The sequence below is a fragment of the Chiloscyllium plagiosum genome, unplaced genomic scaffold, assembly GCF_037043375.1.
Source record: "Chiloscyllium plagiosum isolate Xiang-an unplaced genomic scaffold, Cpla_swu_hap1 HiC_scaffold_13, whole genome shotgun sequence".
NCBI lineage: Eukaryota > Metazoa > Chordata > Chondrichthyes > Orectolobiformes > Hemiscylliidae > Chiloscyllium > Chiloscyllium plagiosum.
Window position 1 is genome coordinate 54086444 of NW_028270151.1, and position 12078 is coordinate 54098521.

General features: G+C 41.2%; 1 protein-coding gene across 1 annotated transcript in view; it reads left to right on the forward strand.

The window, feature by feature from the left end:
• The window catches only part of golim4a (golgi integral membrane protein 4a), a 111827-nt gene that overhangs the window by 24511 nt on the left and 75238 nt on the right, over positions 1–12078 (forward strand). The window contains exon 2 of the mRNA XM_043702168.2: positions 10829–10903. Within this exon, the coding sequence (XP_043558103.1) occupies positions 10829–10903 (75 nt within the window). The remainder of the gene's footprint in view (positions 1–10828; positions 10904–12078) is intronic.

Genomic DNA, 12078 nt, shown 5'->3' on the forward strand with positions numbered 1-12078 from the left:
TATTGTCTAAATCCTGCATCAAAAGAATCTGTACCGAGCTACTTTTGTATCTAAGTTGGTGTAATTGGCAACGTATAACCTTTTCATGTTACTCATTAAGCATATATGGCAATAAGCGCTATTCTATTCTACTGTATTCTATTTGCTCAGTGGTATAATGTACACCATTGAGATTGAAAATCATAGGTTACAGCATGATGTACAATCTCATTCCTAAATGTTATATTCTCATCCCTTGCCTTTGTTTAAAAGGTGATCCTGTGAAAGTGCAGCTCTGGTATGGTGAGCAACCTTATTTGGTACTTTCAGGATTTTCCTATTGTGGCAGTTTTCATTGGGAACCAAAGTAGTGGAGAATCCAGCAAGTTCCTTTCTCAGGGAGGATAATCTATTTGTTTTTTCTTATTTTGTTTGAAATTGTTCAGGCCGGCAATCAATTGACAAGATATTTTTAAATTAGAGGGAAGCATGTACTGAGACATGCATCAAGCACTTGTAGCGAATACAACACAGTTTCAACTGAGGATTAAATTTCTTTAATATCCCAGCAACTGACCATTTCTGAGTTAACAGTCAGAATCCTGTGTCTGCCAATGAGGCAAAAATTCAATAGCCTTATGACCTCGATTTTGGAAGCAAAATATATAAAAGGTGCAAAATAACAAAAGTTCATTTAGACGGTTGTCTGCTTCTTCCCTTTAACAGACACAATTTGCCTGATCTTAACTCTGTCTCATACATTTCTGAGCAAGATTCTGTGTGTAAATACTTCCCAGATCTTAAAATTAGTTGATCAAAATGCCAGTGCATTAATTCATTCTCAGATTTCCTTCATCAGCCTCCTCTTCACATCAAGTCCCACATCACAAGATTTGATCATGCCAGCTGATAACTCTCAAAAACCTCTATTTTCATTCTTACTTGGGTATTTGTGCAGCTGTGTTTTGACTGAGTTAAGCAATTTATTCTGAACTGGTTTATATGAAGGTCTTTCCCTGCCTCCACCACATTATCATACAAAGGATTATGTTAACAGATAGGATATACACCACAAGAACAGATCTTTCAGTCCAACTAGTCCATGCTTGTGTTTATGTTCTGCTTTTTACCTTTCCTCATCTAAATCTACCATGTTGGCCCTTTATTCCTTTTCCCTTCACATGATTGTTCAGCTACCCTTTACATGTATCAGCATGGATCTCTTCAATGACTCCTGTCATGTAGGAGCTAGCTATGTGTCAGGAAAACACTTATTTTAAATCTCCAGTGCATTTAAGGATTATTAATGTAAAGTCTCTGCTCAAGTGAATCTATTTAAATCTGTATCATTTAAATCTCACAGAATTATTAATACTTTGGATATGGTACCCTACATTTTTTATATCTTTCTATTTTTAAAAGTTGTACAGTTTTATGAGTCTCTAATTAGCACCGAAAGCCCTGCTTTCAGCTACTTGATATCTTCAGTGTCGGGGCTGTCCCACTAATGGTGTCAGCACAGTGATATATATTCAGGATAGATTATCTTTCGGAGAGTATCTTTGTGACGTCAGGACAAATCATAAGCAGGGAGCCCTCCTGCTGACTGCCCTCCACACCTGATGAAGCAGGGGTCCTCCAGGGTGAACGCGAATGGGACGAAGCAAGGTGGCAAGTAAACGGAATGCTCAGTAGATGGGATTCAATATCAATCAGCACGAGTGGCTTGGTAGTACCACTACTGACAGAGCTGGCCTTCTCCTGAAGGTGGCAAATAGAATTAAGGAGAATCCAAAGGGTTTTTACAAATACATTAAGGATAAAAGGGTAACTGGGAGAGAATAGGGCCCCTCAAAGATCAGTAAAGCGGCCTTTGTGTGGAGCCGCAGAAAATGGGGGAGATACTAAATGAGTATTTTGCATCAGTATTTACTCTGAAAAAGGATATGGAAGATATAGACTGTAGGGAAATAGATGGTGACACCTTGCAAAATGTCCATATTACAGAGCTGGATGTTTTGAAACGCATAAAGGTGGATAAATCCTGATCAGGTGTACCCTAGAACTCTGTGGGAAGCTAGAGAAGTGATTGCTGGGACTCTTGCTGAGGTATTTGTATCATTGATAGTCACAGGTAAGATGCCGGAAGACTGGAGGTTGACTAACATGTGCCACTGTTTCAGAAGGGTGGTAAGGACAAGCCAGGGAACTATAGACCAGTGATCTTGACGTTGGTGATGGGCCAGTTTTGGGAAGGAATCCTGAGGGACAGGATGTACATGTATTTGGAAAGGCAAGGACTGATTAGGGATAGTCAACATGGCTTTGTGCGTGGGAAATCATGTCTCACAAACTTGATTGCGTTTTTTGAAGAAGTAACAAAGATCATTGATGCAGGCAGAGTGGTAGATGTGATCTATATGGATTTCTGTAAGGCATTCGACAAGGTTCCCCATGGGAGACTGGTGAGCAAGGTTAGATCTCATGGAATACAGGGAGAACTAGCCATTTGGATACAGAACTGGCTGAAAGGTAAAAGACAGAGGGTGGTGGTGGAAGGTTGTTTTTCAGACTGGGGCCTGTGACCAGTTGAGTGCCACAAGGATCGGTGCTGGGTCCTCTACTTTTTGACATTTATATAAATGATTTGGATGCGAGCATAAGAGGTACAGTAAGTTTACAGATGACACCAAAATTGGAGGTGGAGTGGACAGTGAAGAGGGTTACCTCAGATTACAACAGGATCTGGACCAGTTGGGCCAATGGGCTGAGAAGTGGCAGATGGAGTTCAATTCAGATAAATGCGAGGTGCTGCATTTTGGGATAACAGATCTTAGCAGAACTTATATACTTAATGGTAAGGTCCTAGGGAGTGTTGCTGAACAAAGAGACCTTGGAGTGCAGTTTCATAGCTCCTTGAAAGTGGAGTTGCAGGTAGATAGGATAGTGAAGAAGGCGTTTGGTATGCTTTCTTTTATTGGTCAGAGTATTGAGTACAGGAGTTGGGAGGTCATGTTGCGGCTGTACAGGGCATTGATTAGAACACTGTCTCCTTCCTATCGGAAATATGTTGTGAAACTTGAAAGGGTTCAGAAAAGATTTACAAGGATGTTGCCACGGTTGGAGGATTTGAGCTACAGGGAGAGGCTGAACAGGCTGGGGCTGTTTTCCCTGGTGCATCGGAGATAGAGAGGTGACCTTATAGAGGTTTACAAAATCATGAGGGGCATGGAGAAAATAAATAGACAAAGTCTCTTCCCTGGAGTGGGGGAGTCCAGAACTAGAGGACATAGGTTTAGTGTGAGAGGGGAAAGGTATAAAAAAGACCTTAAGGGCAACCTTTTCACTCAAAGGGTGGTACTTGTATGGAATGAGCTGCCAGAGGAAGTGTTGGAGGCTGGTATAATTGCAACATTTAAGAGGCATTTGGATGGGTATACGAATAGGAAGGATTTGGAGGGATATGGGCTGGGTGCTGGCAGGTGTGACTAGGTTGGGTTGGGATATTTGGTTGGCATGAACGGGGTGGACCGAAGGGTCTGTTTCCGCATTGTACATCTCTATGACTCTATGATATTTCTTCCAGACTGGACGTGTGGCTGGTGCGACAACAAACAACTTCCTATTCGTGTCCTTTCTAGTCTGTCTATTACAGATATACCTGTCCTTGATAGTATTAGTAGAATGACTAATTTCACGAATGGTACTCCTGAGCTCTTGCATCAGTCACAATGAAATTATAGCCCTAGTTTGGTATGGAGACTTTGAAAGGTCAATGTGATGCCTCAGTAAGGAACACTGATATCAGTGCCTTATCAAAATGCAATTGTATAACCCAAGCATTCATGCTTGAGAGCGTTATGACTTTTAGACATGGCCAATTGGTTGAGGTGCTTGCAGTGTGTTCACCATGTAAGCCGTTGCTGTAGATATGACATTGACATTGAAGGTTACCATACATTGACATGTCCAATCTAAATGCCCCCCCCACCCCACACACACACACACACACACCCTTTGACTGTTCAGTGCACTGAACTGTGACACACTGCCTTCTGTACTAGAAACTGGTGAAAGTCACAGAGACTGGCAGTCTCCACGTATGATCTAAGCGAGTGAGCGTTAAGAAATAAAGCTAAGACCAATAAAATATATCCAGAGGATGCAACGTGACCTGACAGAAGTATGTAAGTTGGTTGTGACCCTCCACTCCAAGTCAAGGGTTGAATACTGAAATGGTATGGAGTTGGGCCAAGAACAGAATTGATGATGTGGTGAGGCAGAATTGATGTCAGGGTTTGCCAATGATGAGTTGCATGGATGAAAGGAGGAGGAGGATGGTGGCCATGGAGCATGCAGGGACTTTCAATCAAGGTAGGATTGATTGAAGGTTGGATGAATGTTGGCTGCTACCTGGTAGCTTCTCTGACTTTCATATTTGGAATTTATTCTGTCAATTTCTCAGGGAAGGGGAGGAGAATTGGAAGTTGTTGATAGGAAATCAACATAATAATGAGATTCAAATGTATGGAAGTAAGGAACTTGCTGCTTATTAGTGAGTTTCTGAAACTACACTCAAAATCGAAGGGAAAAATGTAGAGGAGACCGCATCGGGAGCAACGGATACAATAAATGACATTGATGGATGTGCAGGTGAAACTTTGATGGATGTGGAAGGCTCCTTTGGGTCCTTGGATGGAGGTGAGGCGTGAGGTTTGGCCGCAGGTTTTGCACATCATGCAGTAGCAGGGGAAGGTGCCAGGAGGGGAGGGTGGGTTATTGGGGGGCATCGACCTGACCACGTAGTCACGGATGGAATGGAAAGTGGATGGGGGAGGGGAGAGAAATATATCCCTGGTGGTGAGGTCTGTTTGTAGGTGGCGGAAATGTCAACGGATGATGCAGTTTATGTGGAAGTTGGTAGAGTGGAAAGTGAGGACCAGGGGGTTCTGTCCTTGTTGTGGTTGGAGGGGTGGGGTTTGAGGGCGGTGGTGCGAGACATGGATGAGATGCTTTGGAGGTGCCCTTTTAAATGTTGTAATTGTACCAGCCTCCACCATTTCCTCTGGCAGCTCATTCCATACACATGCCACCCTCTGAGTGAAAATGTTGCCCCTTAGGTTGCTTTAATATTTTTCTCCTCTCACCCTAAACCTATGCCCTCTAGATTAGATTAGATTACTTTACAGTGTGGAAACAGGCCCTTCGGCCCAACAAGTCCACACCGACCCGCCGAAGCGCAAACCACCCATACCCCTACATTTACCCCTTACCTAACACCACGGACAATTTAGCATGGCCAGTTCACCTGACCTGCACAACTTTAGAATGTGGGAGGAAACCGGAGCACCCGGAGGAAACCCACGCAGACACGGGGAGAATGTGCAAACTCCACACAGTCAGTCGCCTGAGGTGGGGATTGAACCCGGTCTCTGGCGCTGTGAGGCAGCAGTGCTAACCACTGATAGTTCTGGACTCTCCCACCCCAGGAAAGAGACTTTGTCTATTTATCCTATCCATGCCCCTCTTGATTTTATGAACCTCTATAAGGTCACCCCTCAGCCTATTCAATCTCTCCCTATAGGTCAAATCCTCCAACCCTGGCAACATCCTTGTAAATCTTACTGAACCCTTTCAAGTTTCACAACATCTTTCCGATAGGAAGGAGACCAGAATTGCAGACAATATTCCAAAAGTGGCCTAACCAATGGCCGTACAGCTGCAACATGACCTCCCAACTCTTGTACTCAATACTCTGACCAATAAAGGATAGCTTACAAATCACCTTCTTCACTATCCTATTGGGATTCCGATTTTTGTTGTTACTATAATTTCTCAATTTTCTCACCAACTCCTGTGCTGCTCAAGGGAGTAGAAAATTCTGCCCTTCGATTTAATTAAACACTTTTATGTATTGTTTAATTGTTTGATTTTATGAGTGGCAGTTGCTTTTCAATAATCCCTTAATGTGGTTGCTTTAATTATTTGTATTAAGCTCTATGGCAGTTCAGTAGTTTTATTCAGAAATTGTTGCACCTGCAAAAATGCATTCTGGGAAGGAAAAACAGATACTTACTAAAATAACTGAGTTAAAAATCACACAACACCAGGTTATAGTCCAACAGGTTTAGTTAGAGGCATTAGCTTTCGGAGCGCTGCTCCTTCATTAGGTGGTTGTGGAGTATAAGATCAAAAGACACAGAATTTATAGCAAAGTTTCCAGTGTGATGGAACTGAAATTATATATTGAAGAAGACCTGGATTGTTTGTTCAGTCTCTCATCTTTTAGAATGAACATGTTGGTTTTAGTTCTTTCATATGTAAATCCCAGAACTATTATAAAGTTACATTCTCAAGCGAACTTTAACGATAGATGCCTGCTGAGATAATGCATTGAAGGAGTGAGGTGCCCTGTGTGACACTGTCTGTGCCACAATGTTCAGACTGATTCTAATCTAAAAAGTGGATTTACCGAATCTTATATGAATTCATGTAGTTTATGAGCAAAATAAAGTCTAATTCTGAAGTACAAATTCACTCCACAAACTTATATGTGTGTGTGCATGTGGGTGTGTGTGGGGGGATGTTATGAGTGTCTGTGAGAGTGTGTATGTGTGTAAGTATGAGTGTGAAGGAGTATGAGTCTGAGAGGGTGTGTGTGTGCGTGTAAGTGTGGGAGTGAATGTGTATGTATGAGAGAGAGTCTGTGTGAGTATATGTGGGAGTGTGTGTGTAGGCATGTGAGTGTAGATGTGTGTCTGTATGTGTGTGTGTGTGTAGGCGTGTGAGTGTAGAAGTGTGTGTGTCTGTGTGTGTGTGTGTGTGTGTGTGTGTGTATGTCTGTGAGTGTGCGTCTGTATGTGTGTACAGGTACGTATCTCTCTATCCAAAATGCTTGGGACCAGCTGCTTTGCGGAAATCGGAATTTTGCGATTTTCGGAACTAATGTAGTGTCCCTGTAGGGTGCAGGGCAGCAACCCATAATCAAATGTAAACACTGTACTGCAGCAAAAATGTATGAATACTGACACTAAGCAGGATAAATGAAGATTAGAAGTACTACCACACTTTATTTATAGAGTAGTGTACTGATAAATGAAATACATCGACCATAAATATTCAACAACATTTTATTTCCATAAAAAACACCACAAGAAAAACATTCTGGAAAACAAACGTACAAAGCTTATTTATACAGTAATATATACAAATCCATGAAATACAATGACTATAAATATTCAACAACATTTTATTTCCATAAAAAATATTCAGTAAAACTCAAACATACACAGCTTCAGCACTATGGTATGCAGTGGTTTTAAAGGCTTCTTCAAGTGTCATCTGTCTCATTAACATAGGTTTCTGTCTAAGCAAGCTCTCTTTAATTGAGTAAATTGCCATAATCTCTTGCTCGCTGATAAATGAACGTTGTTCAAGGCCAGCAGTTACCTGATCGCACATTTTCACCATATTGTCAGTGGGGACTTTTTCAACTGTGTTCACTAACTCATCATCACCATCCTCATCATCATCACTACTATCCTCACCATTTTTAGCAATGTTCCCATCGCTCAAGGAATGCATGACAGGCACATCATTGTCAATGTTCAGCATTTCTTCGATGTCAGCTTCACATAATTTATTTACAGTTTTGTACGATAAATTTTGTGCGTAAGTAACGAGGCTTGCTATCATCTTTTTCTCTTCAGTGACATGAAGTCCTTCAAATTCTTCATCTGCAGGTTCATTTACAAGAAACATCATTGTAGGCCAGAGTCTGTGCCAAGCATTTGTTAATGTTGCTTTATCAACATCATTCCAAGCATTCGCAACTGCGTAAGTGGCATCCTTAAGACTAAACCCTTTCAGGAAGTCTTGAATTCCTGCCTCTCTGTTGGCTGCAGCAAGCATACTGTTTAAAAAATATACTTGCTTTTCATGGAGCAAATATTTCTTGGTCATAAGGCTGTAATACCGATATCACATTCGGGGACAAGTAAATGCCAAAAACATTGCTTTCACAAGCTGTTCGGCAGGGGGATGTGCAGAGCAGTTTTCCAGGAACAATAAAATTTTACACTTTTTCTCTGGTCAGCTTGTCTACAATGAGCTCGTGCCACTGGTACAAAGTGTTATTGAACCAGTCAGAAAAAATTTCTCTGGTTACCCATGCTTTCTTGTTTGCATTATAATGCAGAGGCAAATTGCATACATCTTTAAGACTGTTTGGATGTTTGCTTTTCCCAATCACTGCCAATTTCACCTTGTGTGTGCCTGCAGCATTGACAAACCCAAGAATAGTTAATCTGTCCTTAGTTTCCTGCTGGTGCTCTCTCATTAGCCGTTGCTAATGTTTTTCTCGGAACATAGCGCCAGTAGAGAGCTGTTTCATCAGCATTGTAAATTTGTTCAGGACTAAGGCTTTCATCAGACATCAGCTTGGCAAATTCACCAACATAATTTTCAGCTGCTTCATGGTCAGCGGAAGCCTTTTCGCCACAGATTTTCAGGTATTTCACACCATTACGCGTCTTGAATTTCTGCAGCCAACCTTCTGAATATTGACACTCACTTTCAATGCTCAGTTCTTTATGATATTTTCTAGCTTGTTTCACGACCATCAAACCAGTCAGTGGCATACGTTCACTTCTTCATTGTCTAACCCACTCCGTCAACACACGGTTAAGATCTTCATTTTTTTGCCCTATGCAGTGTTTTCCTATTTTTCATTAGTTGATGGTCATCACTGTCACCATAAAACTTCAGTAACTTGTCTTTCTGTTTCTTCAAATAATAGACAGTGGTAGTTCTGACACCATATTCTTCAGTAAGGCGCCGCACAGCCACACCACAGCCAAGTTTCTGCAATAACTCCACTTTCTGCATTACTGATAATGACAGATGCTTCCTTTTCTTTATATTATTGTTAGCCATAGATGTACCTGCACCTCCTTTCGACATTTTCACTCTAAAATTAAACAATTTCGCACAGTCAATACAATACACAACAGACGCCTCTGAGTGCTGGGCCACGCCGCCATGTGGGTCGAGTGGGTGCGGCCTTTGCCCGCCAAAAAAAACCCCGTTATGTTACACAGACACGACTGATGCTGCACGCTCCAGTTTTCGACGCTTTTCGGTTTTTGGATGCTTGGATAAAGGGATACATACCTGTATAGTGCAGTGGGGTCACCAAGGTCCCGGTTGAGGCCATCCTCATGGGTACCAAACTTGGCTATCAGCCTTTGCTCGGCCGCGTTGCATTGTTGCCTGTCCTGAAGTCCGCCTTGCAGGACGGTCACCCAAAGGTCTGAGGTTAAATGTCCTGGACCGCTGAAGTGTTCTCCAACTGGGAGAGAACACTCCTGTCTGTTGATTGTTGTGTGGTGTCCATTCATCCATTGCCATAGCCTCTGCATCGTCTCGCCAATGTACCTTGCCTCAGGACATCCTTGCCTGCAGTGTATGAGTTAGAAAATGTTGGCTGAGTCGCATGAGTATCTGCCTTGTAAATGATGGGAGGTGGCCCCACGCATAATGGTGGTATCCGTGTCGACACTCTGATACGTCTTGCAGCGTCTACCGTGACAAGGTTGTATGGTGTTGTCCTGAAAGCCGGGTAGTTTGCTACAAATCGATCTGTTTGAGGTTTGGCAGTTGTTTAAAGGCAAGAAGTAGAGGTGTGGGAAAGTTCTTGGCGAGGTGCTCATCCTCATTGATAATGTGTTGCAGGCTGTGAAGAACATGATATTGTTTTTCGACCCCTGAGAAGTACTGGACAACGAATGGTACCCTGACTGTTGCAGCTCATGTCTGTCTCCTGAGGAGTTCATTATGGTTTCTCGCTGTGGCACGTTGGAACTGGTGGTCGATGAGTTGAGCATCGTACCCCATTCTTATGAAGGCATCCTTGAGTACTTCCAGGTCCCACACTCACATGTACCCACGCACCCTCTCACAGACTTATACCCCTTTACACTCACATTTACACACATATGCACACTTTATTTTGCTCAAAAACTGCATGAATCAATGTAAGACTATGTAAATCCATTTTTTAGAAGCTCACACACCTTCAATGCATTATTTGGGCCGACATGACACCTATTGTTAAAGTTCACTTGAGAATGTAACTTTAAAAAAAGTTCTGCGATTTACAAATGAAAGAACTGAAACCAGCAGGTTCATTCTAAAAGATGAGAAACTTAACAAACAATCCAGGTCTTTTTCAATATATAATTTCAGTTCCATCACACTGTAAACTTTTGCTGTAAGTTCTGTGTCTTATGATCTTATACTCCACAACCAAGTGGTGAAGGAGCAGCACTCCAAAAGCTAGTGCCTCCAAATAATGCTGTTGGACTATAACCTGGTGTTGTGTGATTTTTAACTTCTCGCCCCCCCTAGTCCAACACTGGCATCTCCAAATCATAAAATAACTGAGCATGACTGAAATGTGTGTTGCTTTTGACTTGTATAAAGTAGCCTTTGTTAATAAATCCATTAGTCACTTCAACAGTAAATACAGGGATTAGATTTCCTATAATTGCTGTACAGTTCCACTAAATGTAATTGCTATCAATAGTGAAATAAACAAACAGTTAACTTGAATTAAGTTCCCTTTAAAGTGCATAAATGGGCAGTTTAAAGTTGTCATGTTTCTAATATTTTGCATGTGCAAAGGAATATGATCTTTCAAAATATTTGAACATTGATAATTCACAATTTATGCTTATTTTCACCTTTTTGCATATTGAATGATTTGTTCCAGAGAGAGAACTTTTGATCAACAATAATGTCTGAAATTCAAGTAAGAAATGAAATGACTTTCAACTTCTTTTTGTTGCAGTTGTTTATGAACATAGATCAAGATTAGAAAAATCACTACAAAAAGAAAGAAGTGAACATAAAAAAGCAAAAGAAGGTAAAGAAATATTCAGTCACACCGTAATGTTATAAATGTGTTCATTCTTTTTCACTCATTTACTTACCCTTCATATATAAGTGCTCTGGGCCATTGCCATAAACAAGTTCTATCTTTATGGTGCAGTCTTGCAAACATGTAACTTTCCTACTCTGACCATGGCATTTTGTACATTCCTCCTCCTTTAATCATATCGTTGGTGGCAGAGAAATGTTTACGTTTTTCTTACTTTAAGGAGATTAAGGTCGAAATTTAATTATGTAGTGGCGAAAAGCAGGCAGTCATTCCAGCTGTCCATTATACATACAGCCAGATATTCAGTTTCATTGTAGTCTATAAGGGATAGTCTATGCTATAGTATTGTTTTGCATCATCAGTTAAGACAAATTCTTATCCAATTATAAAAATCTAAGCTCTGTCATGACTGCAAGAGGCCAAGAATCAGGCATGGGATTTTAGGATTCCGCAATTCTTAAAATACAATGCAAAATTAATATTTTACAGAAATTAATTCCTGATCAGTGTGATACTGATTTAATTATAGTGTAGGCAAGGGAGGACAGAGATGAGTATGGGAATCTTCTGATCACAGGATTGTTCATAGTGGCACTGACTAGATGTCTAATGGTTCAGATCCATGGTGATAGCAGAGGAGGAGAAGTAAACTTGAGAATAAGAATGCAGCAGATCTACAAAGTTAGAACAGCATGGAAAGGATTAAGAAGATTTGAGGTTATCAAAATGGTTCTAACTTCTTTTGCTTCATATTGTTCCTATAGGGACAATGAAGCATCCTCAAAGGAATCATTGCAGTAAAGTCCAGAGATGGACCAATAATCAGGGGGAATACTTGCAGACTGAGCAGCTTTGGCATGTAATGTTCTGGTAATGAGGCTACTAAAACCCCTGTGATGCAACTCACCCAACTGCATGCCAGGTCCTAAGAGCCAGGGGAAGAAGTTGCACTGGGTGGGGAAATTGAAGCAAAAAACTCACAGCACTCAGTTTTCCACTCGATTCTGTAATTATCACAGTTTTCTTTTTGGACAGTTATTACCAAACTGGTATTTGCCAATCATGTTTTTTTTTGCTGTTTGCTGCCTATGCAATTTTGTATTCTAGAATCCAATCCTTGATTTTTCTTCTGGAATTAAAAAATGGATAGATTGTCTGCT